A 19565-nucleotide genomic window follows, 5' to 3' on the forward strand; every position below is an offset into this window, starting at 1 on the left:
GAGACTGCTACGGTCGCAGGTTCGAATCCTGCCTCGGGCATGGATGTGTGTGCTGTCGTTAGGTTAGTTAGTTTTAAGTAGTTCTAAGTTCTAGGGGACAGATGACCTCAGATGTTAAGTCCCATATTGCTCAGTGCCATTTGAACTATTTTTGAACTACTTACAAGTTCAACGTCGTTTGCATGAAGCAAATCGAAAAGAAAAACCTCATAGTGATAATGCATCTCATCACACTCTCTTGCTTATTCGTGAAGTTTTGGCCAAAGACAATTCTGTAATGACACCATACTCTAACGACGCCCCATGGAACGTTTTTCTGTTCCCAAAAATAACGAAGACTCTACAGAAACGTCGCTGAAAGAGCTAAAAGTTATACCAAATAGAAGCAAAAGCTGCTGGCATAAGGGTATAACATCTAATATGGATTATTAATGTAGATGAATACATATGATTGCTTCCAAACTTAATAATTCCAGTTATTTTTCGAACATAGGTTGTCACAAGGATCGCACAAGTATCAGTTCTAAGTCGCTGCTGCTTCCTAGCCGTTGAAACGCAAAACACGGTAGCATCACAACATTTCGAATGGAGTGTACCCAGTTACTGCAGGTGATGTTTGAAGTGATCGCCGTCCCAAAAATCTACAGATACCAGTGTTTGAATGCTGGCCCTAATTTAGAAGGCAACCGAAGTTGGAGTCTGTCTGGAGGCCTGAAGATGGGGTAATATAACGCCGGGACTGGAAGCCCAATAAAATAATAATCTGGAAATTTAGACGGCTGAAAGGAGTTTGATTTGATAATCTGCAGTGGCGGCTGAGGAAACGGTGGAAACGCGGGCGGCATGTGCTGTGAGCAGCTTCTGCGGTTCCCGCGATTATTCGCGGCCGCGCCGATACCGGCAATTGAGAAAGGCGGCCTGTACAACACGGCGCGCCGTTACGTCATTCATATTCGCGGCGATATTGCGGCTCGGTGTGGCAAAGCTGACTCACGCGCCGGTTATTAAATCCCGGCGGCGCAGGTGCCCGCCTCGCGCCCACTCGCCCGCCGGCATTCCTGCCGGCACCGACCGAGCCGTCAACGTGTAAAACAAACTGGCCATTACGCCCACACGAGCATCGGTAGCAAATGTTACGTTTTTATTACCTTACCGGCTACAATGGCTTTGCAGGATTAACTACCAGATGTGGAGGGGGAGGGAACGTGTTGTGTCATCAATATTACCCATATGTTCGTGCCATACGATCCGCTTGTTTCGTTCTATAATCTGAAACTCGATGGGAATCTCTTTTTAACTTCCAACAGCAACTGGCTGTGTTTGTCCACTGTACACAGCGAAAACACTGTCATAGACAGATCAGCACCTTAGGCATATCACAGATTATGTTCCTTATTTGGGGGTCGCCTAACCATGAAAAAGTTGTAGGACAGTTAAGCGATCTTGAAATCTAAGTCAGACGCGAATATAATAAATTTTTATTTGCTCTTTACGATGCACACAATGCACATAAAATTGACAGAGAGCGAAGTTATCTAAAGTCTCAATATAAATTACGCAAGACGAGGCTAACATTTTATTGGGGGGTACCAAGCTATATGGAAGACTGTGTGAGGCTAGCACAGAAAGATTTCGTTACGTGGGTAGCTCTAGAACTGAAAGTTAAAGAAACAGAAGGGGTCAGAAAATTATAATAGCAGGGCAACATAAACTGGGTGAGAGAATAAGTAAGTTTTGAGAGCTTCAGAATATGGATCGCGCTACAACAATTGCGATATTTAAATTTCCCCAAAAATCAGCTAGGGTGCGCGAATCAGCACTTGATGGTGGCCAGAGACGTATAGCACAGAAACTACCGTCTCCACACTCAACGCACTAACAGGCAGGGCGGCCGTTGCGGCCGAGCGGTTCTAGGCGCCACAGTCTAGAACCGCGCGACTGCTACGGTCGCAGGTTCGAATCCTGCCTCGGGCATGAATGTGTGATGTCCTTAGGTTAGTTAGGTTTAAGTAGTTCTAAGTTCTAGGGGACTGATGACCTCAGATGTTGAATCCCATAGTGCTCAGAGCCATCTGAACCAAGCTAACAGGCAGCATTGGATCTCGCTGTGGGCAGTGGTCGTAATGTATCTGTGGTTTTCCTAAGTCACGCGGGGAAAATCCCGATATGGCTCCTTTCGAAAGGACACAGGCGATTTGTTTCCCAATCTATCCCCTGTTTTAACTTCTGCCTCGACTGTAACGACTTTGTCGTCGACGGGACGTCAAATCCTAATCTGTGGATGCTTTTTTAATGAATGACGTGTATCTGAGAAAAACAGTGGTAAGTTTCCACAACAGAAGAGAAGACGAGTTTTCACTTGCGCAGACGTATGCATTTGCATGAACTCGACACAGTTTAAGCTTCTAAAAATGAAGCTAAGCCGTTATGGAGGAGATATACAGCACTTGTTAAACAGACCGTAGCATCAACCGAAGGGGCTATTGATTAACCCTCACAATGCCAACGGCGAAGGGGGGTGCGGGTGGGGGGGAGAGGGTGGTAACCTTACACCCACCACTTGAAAATGTTATAACCTAGTCAGTTACTTTTTATTTTAAAATTTTGAAAAGAATTTCAATCTCTTAATGAATTTTTCTACCAGATCTCCATTATGTTTTAAATTTTTCAGTTAAACTTAACCCAAAAATTTATGTCTCCGTAGCAGATATCACTTTCCCCAATGAATGTCGTATACAGTATTTTATGAAGCAGAGCCTTTGATTGCTGGCGTAGCTAAGAGTGTGGTAAAAGATATTTTCAGGTTATGGACCCTTGCCCATCAGTACTGTTTAAAAAGTGTGTTGTCAATGAAACTCAACGACAATTAACGAAATTTGTATTTTTAAAATTTGTTTTAGATTGGGCATAAAGTATTAAGCCTGGGTAATGCCTGTTACGGAAAATGCATGGACATTCCTAGGGTTAAACGCGCCACTGAGCAAATAGACAGAGCATTAACACACGGTGGAAGATACGCACATTTGTAACAACCCCCCCCCCCCCTCCAGGGATAACATGCCTTAACTGGGAACTACCATCTGCAGGATGTCAACATACCCGGCTCTGCGCTCGCCAAATACGTACGTAGCGCCAGTCGGACACGTATCTCGTGTGACTGTAGCCGGATCTCTGTACCCAGTTCAGTTCCGTAACAAAACTAAACGTTTTTAGCCAATTAGTCTCGTGATTGGAACGAACACTTGTTTGATGCCGTCGTTCCATAATACAGTTAGCGTCGTGCGATTCTAACTGTGTACACAGGTTTACGGTAATTAGGTGTCACTCCATATTGCAAACATGACTGACGATTAATTCACGTTTTCGAATGTGTAATAAAATGCATTTACTTATGGCAGTGTTAAAATCTCGTTCACGAATTTGTTTCAGGGCGATTGTAAAAATATGTGTAACAGAAAAATTCACTTTTTGCTTTCACTGGTAACTCTTACGCTACATGCTACTCATTTTCATTCTTTCCACGAGTCAGAATTATATTCGTGGGATCGGTTTTGTTGTAGTGTTTAATCGAAATATACGAGGGTTGGAACTTCAATAGTAGCAACTATTTATTTGCAGCTCTTACAAAACAGATACGTGTTTCATGGTTTTACTGACCTTCAAAGTAGTCACCAGCATTGTATATCACCAGTTGTCAGCGGCCGGCCGCGGTGACAGAGCGGCTCTAGGCGCTTCAGCCTGGAACCGCGTGACCGCTCCGGTTGCAGATTCGAATCCTGCCCCGGGCATGGATGTGTGTGATGTCCTTAGGTTAGTTAGGTTTAAGTACTTCTAAGTTATAGGGGACCGATGACCTCAGATGTTAAGTCCCATAGTGCCCAGAACCATTTGAACCATTTGAGTTGCCAGCGATGTGGAAGTCGTACCATACTCTAAGCAGTGCGAGTTGTGTTGATAGTTCCAGCGGCGCGGTCTATTGCCCGACGAATTTGTAGCAGTTCTGAAGCGAATGCCGTGCACTGTTCCCTTCAGTTTAGAAATCGAGTTGAACTCACGAGGCCTTAATTCGGGTGAGTGCAGTAGGTGGTATAGCGCTTAGCAGCCCCATCAGTCAAACAAATCAGTAACAGCCTGTACTGTACTTGCTTGAGAATTGACCTGAAAAACGTTGGTCAGGTCCTGCAGAAAGTGTCATCAATTCTGTTTGTAAGTTGTTCGCAGGTTGTGTTCGAAAGTGAACAGCATGCAGTCAAAAGATACGGCCCTTTATTTAATATTTTGATACTCAGAAATTCACTCGAGAAATATCTGTAGGGTACTTCCCGTTGGCCTAGAAACATGAAATTTGCCAAAAAGGAAGGTTCCATTGTACAACTAAAGGAAAAAGTCGGAAAACAATAAATTCATAATTATGTGACACGAAAAATATTTTTTACCATTCTTATCTGACTCCCTGTGCGTCATTTCGTCTGTCAACACCGCTTTTTTCTCAGAAATGGGTTTATGTTCCGTGTTGAAATTTATGTGAAATACAAAGGTAATTACGCCATAAGCCATGTAAGAAATTTAAGTGCAATATAATGCAGATTTTCAGTGAGCGTGAATGGGATAACCACGAGACAGGCTCCTGCTGTCGAACGAAATCACACCCCAGGCCATAACTCCAGTTGTATCTCCGATCTGTTTAGCATGTTGACAGGTGGATTGCAGGTCCTCAACCGACTTTCTTCTAACCAACACACGGCCATCACTGGCTCTGAGGCAGGACCGGATTTCATCAGAAAATGCCACAGACCACAGACCTGATGTTGTGCACATAATTCCGCGTAGTCAGCGCATACACAACTTTCCCACTAGAGCGCGCCCCGCTAAGCACAACAGCGCAGGCGCAGCGCTCGTCCGTCTCCGCACTCGTAGTGGCGCTGCCATAGAGACGGACCAAATTCTGCTTCCGCACTCGTAGTGGCGCTGCCATAGAGACGGACCAAATTCTGCTTCCGCCGATCTGCGATTAATATGTAAAGCAGCCAATGAGATTGCTGCTAACGCAGAACCTTTTCTCCTCGCGGATGACACTCGCGCAGTGATACATGAATGCGCGAGGTATTATAATGAGTGTACAGACCTCCGATTAGTCAGTCTGCATTTGTCTGCACCAGTCTGTACCAGTCTGCATTTGTCTGTACGAGTCTATAGTCAAGTTTGAGTCTGCGCCCAATAAGATTACCATATTCCTGTACATAGCCATGAAGATAAATGTATAGACACTTTTGTCAAGTATCAGAGATATTTGTGAGAATAAGATTAACGTACCAATACCAAAGGAACTTCAGATTGTCAATTGTAAATAGCATCCAGAACCAAGTGAAGTAATTTTTATACTTGTTATTATTTTAATAATTGTGTGTGAAAATTAGTCAAGTTCTGTTTAAAGTTGGCCACCGTCAATCTGCTACTCTATGCGTGCAAGTGGCATTTCTATCTTCTGACCTAACGGCAGAAGATAAACACGCCACGATAAGACCACGAGACATATTGCTGACACTCGCCTACTTCGTTAGAGCGACAAGTCAAATAATCTGGTGGTGTGTGTACTGAAGGTCTTACAGTGTGCACACCACACCTGCCCTCCTATGAGCTCTCTCGTGACACCACTGAAGTCGCAAAAGGCTGTGGTTTGGCGTCAGTGGAATGTACCCTACAGACCGTCTGGCTCGGAGCTCTCGTTAAAGTAACCGATTTGTAACAGTTCGTTGTGTGACTGCGGTGCCAACTGCTGCTCAGACTGCTGCTGCAGATGCGGTACGATGCGCCAGAGCAGTACGCCGAACTCGTGGTCTTTCCTTTCGCTGGTGCCGGAGCCCCATCTTCTTACGAGCGTACATTCTTGTGACCAGCGCTGCCAGCAGTCACGTAGATCGGCTGCATTCCTACTGAGGGTTTCTGCTGTGTTGCAGAAGGAACATCCAGCTTCTCGTAACCCTATTACACACCTCGTTCAAACTTAGTGAGGTGTTGATCGTGGCGTCTTTGTCACCTTAAAGGCATTCTTAACCAACATCAACTCGCTAAGACAAATCTCAAAGGTAACTAACGCTCAAGGCCGTTACAGCGTGTATTTCAATCAAATCTGGTATACATTCGCACAGTGGCGCTACCAGCGCCATTTTTATGCGGATGGCACCAAATTTAAATAGGAATCATGTTTCAGATGTAGAAACACGCCTACCAGCTGTCACTTACGCCGCACAACTCCTTGTTGGTGCTGTGATTCTTCTTTCCGTCACATTATTTAGATACTCGTAAACTCATCAAAACCGACTCGTGGCGATAACATACTAGACCTTCTGGTGACAAACAGACCCGAACTATTTGAAACAGTTAACGCAGAACAGGGAATCAGCGATCATAAAGCGGTTACTGCATCGATGATTTCAGCCGTAAATAGAAATATTAAAAAAGGTAGGAAGATTATTCTGTTTAGCAAAAGTGACAAAAAGCAGATTAGAGAGTACCTGACGGCTCGGCACAAAAGTTTTGTCTCAAGTACAGATAGTGCTGAGGATCAGTGGACAAAGTTCAAAACCATCGTACAATATGCGTTAGATGAGTGTGTGCCAACCAATATCGTAAGAGATGGAAAAGAGCCACCGTGGTACTACAACCGAGTTAGAAAACTGCTGCGGAAGCAAAGGGAACTTCACAGCAAACATAAACATAGCCAAAGCCTTGCAGACAAACAAAAATTACGCAAAGTGAAAGGTAGTGTGAGGGGGCGTTCAATGAATTCGAAAGTAAAGTTCTATGTACTGACTTGGCAGAAAATTCTAAGAAATTTTGGTCTTATGTCAAAGCGGTAGGTGGATCAAAACAAAATGTCCAGACACTCTGTGACCAAAATGGTACTGAAACAGAGGATGACAGACTAAAGGCCGGAATACTAAATGTCGTTTTCCAAAGCTGTTTCACAGAGGAAGACTCCACTGTAATTCCTTCTCTAGATTGTCGCACAGATGACAAAATGGTAGATATCGAAATAGACGACAGAGGGATAGAGAAACAATTAAAATCGCTCAAAAGAGGAAAGGCCGCTGGACCTGTTGGGATACCAGTTTGATTTTACACAGAGTACGCGAAGGAACTTGCCCCCCTTCTTGCAGCGGTGTACCGTAGGTCTCTAAAAGAGCGTAGCGTTCTAAAGGATTGGAAAAGGGCACAGGTCATACCCGTTTTCAAGAAGGGACGTCGAACAGATGTGCAGAACTATAGACCTATATCTCTAACGTCGATCAGTTGTAGAATTTTGGAACACGTATTATGGTCGAGTATAATGACTTTTCTAGAGACTAGAAACCTACTCTGTAGGAATCAGCATGGGTTTCGGAAAAGACGGTCGTGTAAAACCCAGCTCGCGATTTTCGTCCACGAGACTCAGAGGGCCATAGACACGGGTTCACAGGTAGATGTCGTGTTTCTTGACTTCCGCAAGGCGTTCGATACAGTTCCCCACAGTCGTTTAATGAACAAAGTAACAGCATATGGACTATCAGACTAATTCTGTGATTGGATTGAAGCGTTCCTAGATAACAGAACGCAGCATGTCATTCTCAATGGAGAGAAGTCTTCCGAAGTAAGAGTGATTTCAGGTGTGCCGCGGGGGAGTGTCGTAGGACCGTTGCTATTCACAATATACATAAATGACCTCGTGGATGACATCGGAAGTTCACTGAGGCTTTTTGCAGATGATACTGTGGTGTATCGAGAGGTTGTAACAATGGAAAATTGTACTGAAATGCAGGAGGATCTGCAGCGAATTGACGCATGGTGCAGGGAATGGCAATTGAATCTCAATGTAGACAAGTGTAATGTGATGCGAATACATAGAAAGAAAAATCCCGTATCATTTAGTTACAATATAGCAGGTCAGCAACTGGAAGCAGTTAATTCCGTAAATTGTCTGGGAGTACGCATTAGGAGTGATTTAAAATGGAATGATCATGTAAAGTTGATCGTCGGTAAAGCGGATGCCAGACTGAGATTCATTGGAAGAACCCTAAGGAAATGCAATCCGAAAACAAAGGAAGTAGGTTACAGTACGCTTGTTCGCCCACTGCTTGAATACTGCTCAGCAGTGTGGGATCCGTAACAGATAGGGTTGATAGAAGAGATATAGAAGATCCAACGGAGAACAGCGCGCTTCGTTACAGGATCATTTAGTGATCACGAAAGCGTTACGGAGATGATAGATGAACTCCAGTGGAGGACTCTGCAGGAGAGACGCTCAGTAGCTCGGTACGGGCTTTTGTTGAAGTTCGAGAACATAACTTCACCGAGGAGTCAAGCAGTATATTGCTCCCTCCTACGTATATCTCGCGAAGAGACCATGAGGATAAAATCAAAGAGATTAGAGCCCACACAGAAGCATACCGACAATCCTTCTTTCCACGAACAATACGAGACTGGAATAGAAGGGAGAACCAATAGAGGTACTCAAGGTACCCTCCGCCACACACCGTCGGGTGGCTTGCGGAGTATGGATGTAGATGTAGCTATAGAAAACCTATAGGGTGCTTGCAGTTGGTACAGAATCATGAAATTTGGCGGAAGCAAGGTTTCACAGTACAAGTAAAGCAAAACTTGCGGAAAGCTGTTATTCGTATTTGTGTGTCACGAAAAATAAATATTTATTACGTCATTTTTTATCCGATGTCAAATTTGAAATTAAAACAAACAGTAGTTCTACATTCAAGATGACTGGGTCGCAACGGCAAAAGTCAAATATTAAGCAAGGATTGACTTTATTCTTCATACGAAACGTTTCGGAATTCATCCATCATCAGATACCTACGATCCATTGCTGCATATAGACATGGCGTTTCAAGTTGGAAGTGAAACAAACATCCGCAAACAATGGAAGCTATGTGGTTCAGACAGATAAGACAGCAAGTTATTATTGCGTTGTCATCCATTGCTGTACTAAATTTAAAATTTCAAGTCTTTTGGTCACTGGTAAGTTGGTTTGAAATCAAGTGCAAAATTTACACTCAGAATGCAGACAGACAAGAAAGCTACCTAATAGAAACGTGTTAAAATGCACGGCATTCGATAGCAACCTGCTTAATCAACAGGTTGTAGCCATGGCAGTCACTCTGGCGGCGACAGTTTTCCCCTAATCCAGTGGCTTGAGGCGCTCTCTTAATACGGTCGGAAATGAAAATTCCATTGACTCTATTACCGTGAATCTGAAGTACCCGATACTTGAGACATCAACCGTGCTTTGCTGATATCCCGCACTGATCTTCCTGGTTTCGACTCTCACTCCAGACGACTAGCTTAAGGCTTGACGATGTTTCAGCCAGCTGGAACGTCGAGCTATTTTATTTGTCATGGCGGCCAGAGATCTTTTTTTTTCGATTGTAACAGATATTTTTAAATCAGTTACTCATGAGAGGATGTCTTCAACAGTAACGAACTGTACGGTAAAAAGTTGCTAAGAGTAGCTTGATACAAAAATTATATCAGCTTTCCCTGGTCGGAGTAGTGAAATAACAATCATGCTGCGACCTAGAATTAGGGGTACTTGACAGAACTCTTGAAAGAATTATACAAAAGGAAGATGTGGTGACTTCAAGCTGTTAGGAAACAAAATATTCTCCATCTGTTTCAGTGTGCATAGTAGTATTTGCTGTACTCTATTTCTGTTGCGATCCCTCATTACAGAGATTACTCTCCCGGCCCTATGACACATTGCGATATGGTAGTGGACAGACCATTTATTACCGGCGTTGCTGACCCAGTAGTGTAGCGGTAGGGTACTGGTGTAAAATGACCATGAGCCGCCCACGTTCTCTGGGACGCTGCGTCAACATTGTTGTTGAGGATCTGGCTCTGAGCACTATGGGACTTAACATCTATGGTCATCAGTCCCCTAGAACTTAGAACTACTTAAACCTAACTAACCTAAGGACAGCACACAACACCCAGCCATCACGAGGCAGAGAAAATCCCTGACCCCGCCGGGAATCGAACCCGGGAACCCGGGCGTGGGAAGCGAGAACGCTACCGCACGACCACGAGATGTGGGCTGTTGAGGATCTGCCAGGTGGTGCAGTATCATCATAGCAAATAGAATCCACGTTAAGTCAGTTGTTTCCCAGACTTCGATCGTCCGGATGCACAGGGATTCCCCACTAGTGCGCTACAGAGTGCCTTCTTCTCTGGACGACGACTTGCTCTGCAGGAAAAATCGTTTGTTACTTTCCTTCCTGCCGGCCGGAGTGGCCGAGCGGTTCTAGGCTCTACAGTCTGGAACCGCACGGCCACTACGGTCGCAGGTTCGAATCCTGCCTCGGGCATGGGTGTGTGTGATGTCCTTAGGTTAGTTAGGTTTAAGTAGTTCTAAGTTCTAGGGGACTGATGACCACAGCAGTTAAGTCCCATAGTGCTCAGAGCCATTTGAACCATTTTTGAACTTTACTTCCGATTTGACGCGGGGATCGTCGTCCATCAGAAACCTGTCAACGCTCTACATTTATATATTCTTCTTCTATACTGTGCAAGCCATCTTAAAATTTGCGGGGAAAGGTCTTCTGGTTCAAATGGCTCTCAGCACTATGGGACTTAACATCTGAGGTCATAAGTCACCTGGACTTAGAACTACTTAAACCTAACTAACCTGAGGACATCACACACATCCATGCCCGAGGCAGGATTGGAACTTGCGACCGTAGCAGCAGCGCGGTTCCGGACTGAAGCGCCTAGAACCGCTCGGTCACAGCGGCCGGCTGATCTTCTGGTATGTCTTCCTCTTCCCCGCACCCCCACCCCCACCCCACGACCCCCCACCACTGTTTTTCCCTGGTCCATCCCCGAACCGAGTATGGGAAAGATTATCGGTAATCTATCGTAAGAACTCTAGTTTCTCTGATTCTGTTGTGGTGCTCATTTCGCGAAACATACGTGGGAGGAAGTGATACATTGCCAGACTCTCTTGTAAGGTCTGCACCGGGAATTGTTGAGCATCTCCGTAACAGTCTCGCGTCGACTAAACGATTCCGCGAGGAAACATGCCGATGTTCATTGGATCTTGTTCATCTCTGTCATTAATCCAGCCTGGCAAAGATCACAGACAGACATGCAATCAATATTAAAAAAACTCAAGTGACTCTCCCGGGACGTAGAATTAGTTGCACCTTGACTATATAACAGCTTACAGGGACAACAAAAATTCGATTTTCAGTATTTCACACAAATAGTAACCCAATTTAAAAATTTAAATAAACTACACACAGAGGTATAAACATATGTAAGACAGTTATTACAGTTATTAACTGTGTGTACGTCTTAAGCCTGTGTAATTTACGACGCGTGAATACTCAGACAATATTCATCAAATAATTTGAGAATGAAGGCACTTAGTGACTCGGAACAAACTTCATACAATTTCAAACCTCTACTAATTTTATTTCTCATAGACGCGCCTCCCCCCCCCCCCCCCCCCCGCCCAAAATATAATGATAGGACGAAAGTTGATGCTTACAATGTTTTCACTGTTCATGCACTAACACTGCCACATCAGGTATGACGTTTTACTTTATTACTGCTCTACCAGTAAGTAACTGCACTTTGCAGACTGTATCGACATATACCAGTGGACGTACCTGCAAAATTATGTCTTCGTACAACAAATAGTTCTGGAGATATGACGTCACAAACATTGAGATGCGTGAAAAACTAGCATTCTGAAACCAACAATAATAATTTGCTTACTTTAATATTAGTTAATTTACCATTACTTAGAAGAATAATACGTTGCATCACATAAAACAGAAGTCTGGACGCATTATTACTGTCGTCTGCTTTGGGTAATTCCGGTTAGGACCGCTTCGGACAATTAGTGCTAAGTACTTTACTGTATCCAGAATGAGATTTTCACTCTGCAGCGGAGTGTGCGCTGATATGAAACTTCCTGACAGATTAAAACTGTGTGCCCGCCCGAGACTCGAACTCGGGACCTTTGACTTTTGCGGGCAAGTGCTCTACCAACTGAGCTACCGAAGCACGACTCACGCCCGGTACTCACAGCTTTACTTCTGCCAGTACCTCGTCTCCTACCTTCCAAACTTTACAGAAGCTCTCCTGCGAAACTTGCAGAACTAGCACTCCCGAGTTCGAGTCTCGGTCGGGCACACAGTTTTAATCTGCCAGGAAGTTTCATACTTTACTGTAGTTACTATTTCCAACGGTTAGTCGCCAGTAGCGTAATCGAACAGTAGTGAATCTACAATGATCCTTCCCTTTGCTGCGGACTGTGCCCCAATTTTAAACTTCCTGCCGGATTAAAACTGTCTGCCAGGCAAGACTACCCGAACCTGGGACCTTTGCGTTTCGCAGGGAAGTGCTCCACTGCTTGAGCTATCCAATCACGACTCGCGATCCACCCTGACAGCTTTACATTTGTCAGTACCCCATCTCGTTCAAATCACTTTACGCTCCGCTCGTAGAGTGAAAATTTATTCTACTGAGAGTCCTGTAGATTGTGGCTAAGAAATGTCTCCACAATATCCTTTTTCTAGGAGTGCTGTTTCCACAAGTTACGCTGCAGAACTTTGGAAAAGTATGGGAAGTATGAGATGAGGTAACAGTGGAGGAACAGCTGTGGGTATCAGTCGTGAGTCGTGTTGGGGTAGCTCAGTTGGTAGAACATTTGGCCACGAAAGGCACAGGCTGCAGGTACGAGTCCAAGTCCAAAACACATTTTTAATCTGCCAGGAACGTAATGAATCTCTTCGTCTATTTGTGCGAAATGAGTTACATTTACACTACTGGCCATTGAAATTGCTACACCAAGAAGAAATGCAGATGATAAACTGGTATTCATTGGACAAATATATTATACTAGTACTGACATGTGATCACTTTTTCACGCTATTTGGGTGCATAGATCCCGAGAAATCAGTACACAGAGCAACCATGTCTGGCCGTAATAACGGCATTGATACGCCTGGGCATTTAGTCAGAGCATGGATGGCATGTACAGGTACAGCTGTCCATGCAGCTTCAACACGATACCACAGTTCATCAAGAGTAGTGACTGGCGTATTGTGACGAGCCAGTTGCTCGGCCACCATTAACCAGAGGTTTTCAATTGATGAGGGATCTGGAGGATGTGCTGGCCAGGCAAGCAGTCGGACATTTTCCGTCTCGAGAAAGGACCGTACAGGACCTGCAACATACGGTCGTGCATTATCCTGCTGAAATGTAGGGTTTGGCAGGGATCGAATGAAGGGTAGAGCCACGGATCGTAACACATCTGAAATGTAACGTCCACTGTTCAAAGTGCCGTCAATGCGAACAAGAGGTGACCGAGACGTGTAACCAATGGCATCCCATATCATCACGCCTGGTGATACGCCAATACCGTGCGGTCTAGGCGCTTCAGTCTGGAACCGCGAGACCGCTCCGGTCGCAGGTTCGAATCCTGCCTCGGGCATGGATGTGTGTGATGTCCTTAGGTTGGTTAGGTTTAAGTAGTTCTAAGTTCTAGGGGACTGATGACCACAGATGTTAAGTCCCATAGTGCTCAGAGCCATTTTTTTTCATACGCCAATATAGCGATGACAAATAGACGCTTCCAATGTGCGTTCACCGCGATATCGCCAAACACGGATGCCACCATCATGATGCTGTAAACAGGACCGGGATTCATCCGAAAAAATGACATTTTGTTATTCGTGCAAGCATGCTTGTCGTCGAGTACACCATCGCAGGTGCTCCTGTCTGTGACTCCGTGCCTAGAGTAACCGCAGCCATGATCTCCGAGCTGATAGTCCATGCTGCTGCAAACGTCGTCGAACTGTTCGTGCAGATGGTTGTTGTCTTGCAAACGTCCCCATCTGTTGACTCTGGGATCGAGACGTGGCTGCACGATCCGTTGCAGCCTTGCGGATAAGATGCCTGTCATCTCGACTGCTAGGAGTGAGTTGGGATCCAGCAAGGCGTTCCGTATTACCCTCCTGAACCCACCGATTCCATATTCTGCTAACAGTCATTGGATCTCGACCAAAGCGAGCAGCAGTGTCGCGATACGATAAACCGCAATCGCGCGCGATAGGCTACAATCCGACATTTACCAAAGTCGGAAACGTTGAACATCCCCTTAGAATAATTATACATGATTGTGCTTAAACTGACATACAATATTTTTAGCGCAACTCAATCTGACTTTCAAAAATCCCTACAAAAGAATGGCCCTGAGTAACATTAACCTATAACTTTCACAAATCACTTACCTCACAAAAATCTTCGTTACTCGAACTACTGCAATACAGCGAGCGCCACTACTGCCAGCTAAATAAAAGATTCAAACTACGGTAGGCACTAACTACTGATAGGCATAGTTAGCAAATGAAAGATTTTAATAGAGAACAAACAGTGTATTTACCTTAATAGTCATCGAAAGTGATAATATATACAGCAGTTCATGACATCCAGTCTTACAAATTTCAAAATTCCGCCATTTCTCTCCCCACATCCATCACTGCTGGCGGCTCACCTCCAACTACGCAACGCTACGCGCTGTTAGCAGCCAACTGCCGAACACTACAATGGCAAACAACAATGCAAACTAGCCACAGACTGCACACAGCACAGCAAGTGATTTTCATACAGAGCGCTACGTGGCATTTCCAAAGAAAAGAAACCTAAACAGCCTACTTCCAGCGTCATGGTACGCATTTCTCCTCCTTACACGAGGCATCACAACAACGTTTCACCAGGCGACACCGGTCAACTGCTGTTTGTGTATGAGAAATCGGTTGGAAACTTTCCTCATGTCAGCACGCTGTAGGTGTCGCCACCGGCGCCAACCTTGTGTGAATGCTCTGAAAAGCTAATCATTTGGATATCACATCATCTTCTTCCTGTCGGCTAAATTTCGCGTCTGTAGCACGTCATCTTCGTGGTGTAGCAATTTGATGGCCAGTAGTGTACAGGGTTATTACAAATGATTGAAGCGATTTCACAGCTCTATAATAACTTTATTATGTGAGATATTTTCACAATGCTTTGTACACACATACAAAAACTCAAAAAGTTTTTTTAGGCATTCACAAATGTTCGATATGTGCCCCTTTAGTGAATCGGCAGACATCAAGCCGATAATCAAGTTCCTCCCACACTCGACGCAGCATGTCCCCATTAATGAGTTCGAAAGCATCGTTGATGCGAGCTCGCAGTTCTGGCACGTTTCTTGGTAGAGGAGGTTTAAACACTGAATCTTTCACATAACCCCACAGAAAGAAATCGCATGGGGTTAAGTCGGGAGAGCGTGGAGGCCGTGACACCAATTGCTGATCGTGATCTCCACCACGACCGATCCATCGGTTTTCCAATCTCCTGTTTAAGAAATGCCGAACATAATGATGGAAGTGCGGTGGAACACCATCCTGTTGAAAGATGAAGTCGGCGCTGTCGGTCTCCAGTTGTGGCATGAGCCAATTTTCCAGCATGTCCAGATACACGTGTCCTGTAACGTTTTGTTCGCAGAAGAAAAAGGGGCCGTAAACTTTAAACCGTGAGATTGCACAAAACACGTTAACTTTTGGTGAATTGCGAATTTGCTGCACGAATTCGTGAGGATTCTCTACCGCCCAGATTCGCACATTGTGTCTGTTAACTTCACCATTAAGAAAAAATGTTGCTTCATCACTGAAAACAAGTTTCGCACTGAACGCATCCTCTTCCATGAGCTGTTGCAACCGCGCCGAAAATTCAAAGCGTTTGAATTTGTCATCGGGTGTCAGGGCTTGTAGCAATTGTAAACGTTAAGGCTTCTGCTTTAGCCTTTTCCGTAAGATTTTCCAAATCGTCGGCTGTGGTACGTTTAGCTCCCTGCTTGCTTTATTCGTCGACTTCCGCGGGCTACGCGTGAAACTTGCCCGCACGCGTTCAACCGTTTCTTCGCTCACTGCAGACCGACCCGTTGATTTCCCCTTACAGAGGCATCCAGAAGCCTTAAACTGCGCATACCATCGCCGAATGGAGTTAGCAGTTGGTGGATCTTTGTTGAACTTCGTCCTGAAGTGTCGTTGCACTGTTATCACTGACTGATGTGAGTGCATTTCAAGCACGACATACGCTTTCTCGGCTCCTGTCGCCATTTTGTCGCACTGCGCTCTCGAGCGCTCTGGTGGCAGAAACCTGAAGTGCGGATTCAGCCGAACAAAACTTTGTGAGTTTTTCTAAGTATCTGTAGTGTGTCGTGACCATATGTCAATGAATTGAGCTACAGTCAATTTATGAAATCGCTTCAATCATTTGTAATAGCCCTGCCTAACCTAACCTAACCTAACCTAACCTTATTTACGTTGAGAGGCAACTGACAGCCCCTGTCCTCCTGACTGGTTCAAGCGTCACGTTCTGAAGTCTCGTTCGACGTAGGGAAGGAGGTACTGGGGACGGGTCCAGGTTAGGTGCGTGCGACCTGCCAGAGCCCCGCGGCGCGCCGCTGCCCGCCTTTCCCGCTGAGCTAGCCGGCGCTGACTGTGCGTGGTGCCGTGTGGCGGCCGGCAGATGCGTTCCTGGGCCCGGTGTGCGACTACGTGATCGCGCCGGTGGCGCGCTACGCCGGCGCCTGGGGCATCCCGGTGCTGACCACTGGGGCGCAGGTGGACGCGTTCCGCCACAAGCCGGTGCACTACCCGACGCTGACGCGCATGATGGGCTCGTTCAGCCTGGTGGGCGAGGCGCTGCGCCACATGCTGCACACGTTCGGCTGGCGCGTCACCGCGCTGCTCTTCCACAACAACGACGTGTCGTCGCCGCGGGGCAACTCCATGTGCCACTTCACGCTCAGCGCCGTGTACAGCGCGCTCAACTCGACGCCGCTGGCGCGCTCCTTCAACGAGGACACGGCCACGCCGCAGCAGTACCGCGAGCTGCTGCACCTCGTCTCCAACGGCGCCCGCAGTGAGTACTCGCCCCAGCACACTGCCCCTGCATGCGCACGCACTCCACCATGCATGCACGACCTTCTAAGCCACCGTGGTTTGGGTCTCCTCAACTGTGGCCCCAATAGCCACCTAAACCATCAATACTAATGATCAGTACGAGGTGGTAAGCGTGATAGCGCTACGGAGATGATGACCGAGCGGGGTGGCGCAGTGGTTAGACACTGGACTCGCATTCGGGAGTACGACATGGCCGGCCGAAGTGGCCGTGCGGTTAAAGGCGCTGCAGTCTGGAACCGCAAGACCGCTACGGTCGCAGGTTCGAATCCTGCCTCGGCCATGGATGTTTGTGATGTTCTTAGGTTAGTTAGGTTTAACTAGTTCTAAGTTCTAGGGGACTAATGACCTCAGCAGTTGAGTCCCATAGTGCTCAGAGCCATTTCAACCATTTGAGCCGGGAGGACGACGGTTCAATCCCGCGTCCGGCCATCCTGAATTAGGTTTCAGTGATTTCCCTAAATCACTCCAGGCAAATGCCGGGATGGTTCCTCTGAAAGGGCACGGCCGACTTCCTTCCCAATCCTTCCCTAATCCGATGAGACCGATGACCACGCTGTCTCGTCTCCTTCCCCATACCAACCAACCAATCGCTACGGAGATGTTTAGCAAACTCAAGAGCCAGACTCTGCAAGAGAGGCGCTCTGCATCGCGGTGTAGCGTGCTGTCCAGGTTTCGAGAGGGTGCGTTTCTGGATGAGGTATCGAATATATTACTTCCCCCTACTTATACCTCCCGAGGAGATCACGAATGTAAAATTAGAGAGATTCGAGCGCGCACGGAGGCTCTCCGGCAGTCGTTCCTCCCGCGAACCATACGCGACTGGAACAGGTAGTGTAGCCCGCATCTCGTGGTCGTGCGGTAGCGTTCTCGCTTCCCACGCCCGGGTTCCCGGGTTCGATTCCCGGCGGGGTCAGAGATTTTCTCTGCCTCGTGATGGCTGGGTGTTGTGTGCTGTCCTTAGGTTAGTTTGGTTAAAGTAGTTCTAAGTTCTAAGGGACTGATGACCATAGACGTTAAGTCCCATGGTGCTCAGAGCCATTTTTGGAGGTAGTGACAGTGGCACGTAAAGTGCCCTCCGCCACACACCGTTGGGTGGCTTGCGGAGTTTAAATGTAGATGTAGATGTTGCAAGCGTAAAAAAGCAACAAGCGATAAAAACAAATTCTCTTCGCTTATCTGTCGATTAGCCCGTTAACTCATACAAGGTGCATTCAAGTTCTAAGGCCTCCGATTTTTTTTTCTCCGGACTGGAAAGAGATAGAAACATGCGCATTGTTTTAAAATGAGGCCGCGTTCATTGTCAATACGTCCCAGACATGGCAGCACCGTACGGCAGATGGAATTTTACCGCCAGCGGCGAGAATGAGAACTGTTTTAAATACTTAAAATGGCGACGTTTTCCTTACTTGAACAGCGTGCAGTCACTCGTTTTCTGAATTTGCGTGGTGTGAAACCAATTGAAATTCATCGACAGTTGAAGGAGACATGTGGTGATGGAGTTATGGATGTGTCGAAAGTGCGTTCGTGGGTGCGACAGTTTAATGAAGGCAGAACATCGTGTGACAACAAACCGAAACAACCTCGGGCTCGCACAAGCCGGTCTGACGACACGATCGAGAAAGTGGAGAGAATTGTTTTGGGGGATCGCTGAATGACTGTTGAACAGATCGCCTCCAGAGTTGCAGAGTTGACATTTCTGTGGGTTCTGTGCACACAATCCTGCATGACGACCTGAAAATGCGAAAAGTGTCATCCAGGTGGGTGCCACGATTGCTGACGGACGATCACACGGCTGCCCGTGTGGCATGTTGCCGAGCAATGTTGACGCGCAACGACAGCATGAATGGGACTTTGTTTTCATCGGTTGTGACAATGGATGAGACGTGGATGCCATTTTTCAATCCAGAAACAAAGCGCCAGTCAGCTCAATGGAAGCACACAGATTCACCGCCACCAAAAAAATTTTGGGTAACCGCCAGTCCTGAAAACATGATGGTGTCCATGTTCTGGGACAGCGAAGGCGTAATCCTTACCCATTGTGTTCAAAAGGGCACTACGGTAACAGGTGCACCCTACGAAAATGCTTTGAAGAACAAATTCCTTCCTGCACTGCAACAAAAACGTCCGGGAAGGGCTGTGCGTGTGCTGTTTCACCAAGACAACGCACCCGCACATCGAGCTAACGTTACGCAACAGTTTCTTCGTGGTAACAACTTTGAAGTGATTCCTCATGCTCCCTACTCACCTCACCTGGCTCCTAGTGACTTTTGGCTTTTTCCAACAATGAAAGACACTCTCCGTGGCCGCACATTCACCAGCCGTGCTGCTATTGCCTCAGCGATTTTCCAGTGGTCAAAACAGACTCCTAAAGAAGCCTTCGCCGCTGCCATGGAATCATGGCGTCAGCGTTGTGAAAAATGTGTACGTCTGCAGGGCGATTACGTCGAGAAGTAACGCCAGTTTCATCGATTTCGGGTGAGTAGTTAATTAGAAAAAAATCGGAGGCCTTACAACTTGAATGCACCTCGTTTTTCCTTATGTACAACAACAGTGAAC

General features: G+C 46.3%; 1 protein-coding gene across 1 annotated transcript in view; it reads left to right on the forward strand.

The window, feature by feature from the left end:
* Positions 1–19565, forward strand: part of LOC126187866 (atrial natriuretic peptide receptor 1-like) — a 1317386-nt gene that overhangs the window by 178661 nt on the left and 1119160 nt on the right. Inside the window, exon 2 of the mRNA XM_049929189.1 lies at positions 16573–16968. Within this exon, the coding sequence (XP_049785146.1) occupies positions 16716–16968 (253 nt within the window). The 5' untranslated portion in view covers positions 16573–16715. The remainder of the gene's footprint in view (positions 1–16572; positions 16969–19565) is intronic.

Source organism: Schistocerca cancellata, chromosome 5 (genome assembly GCF_023864275.1).
Source record: "Schistocerca cancellata isolate TAMUIC-IGC-003103 chromosome 5, iqSchCanc2.1, whole genome shotgun sequence".
Taxonomy (NCBI): Eukaryota; Metazoa; Arthropoda; class Insecta; order Orthoptera; family Acrididae; genus Schistocerca; species Schistocerca cancellata.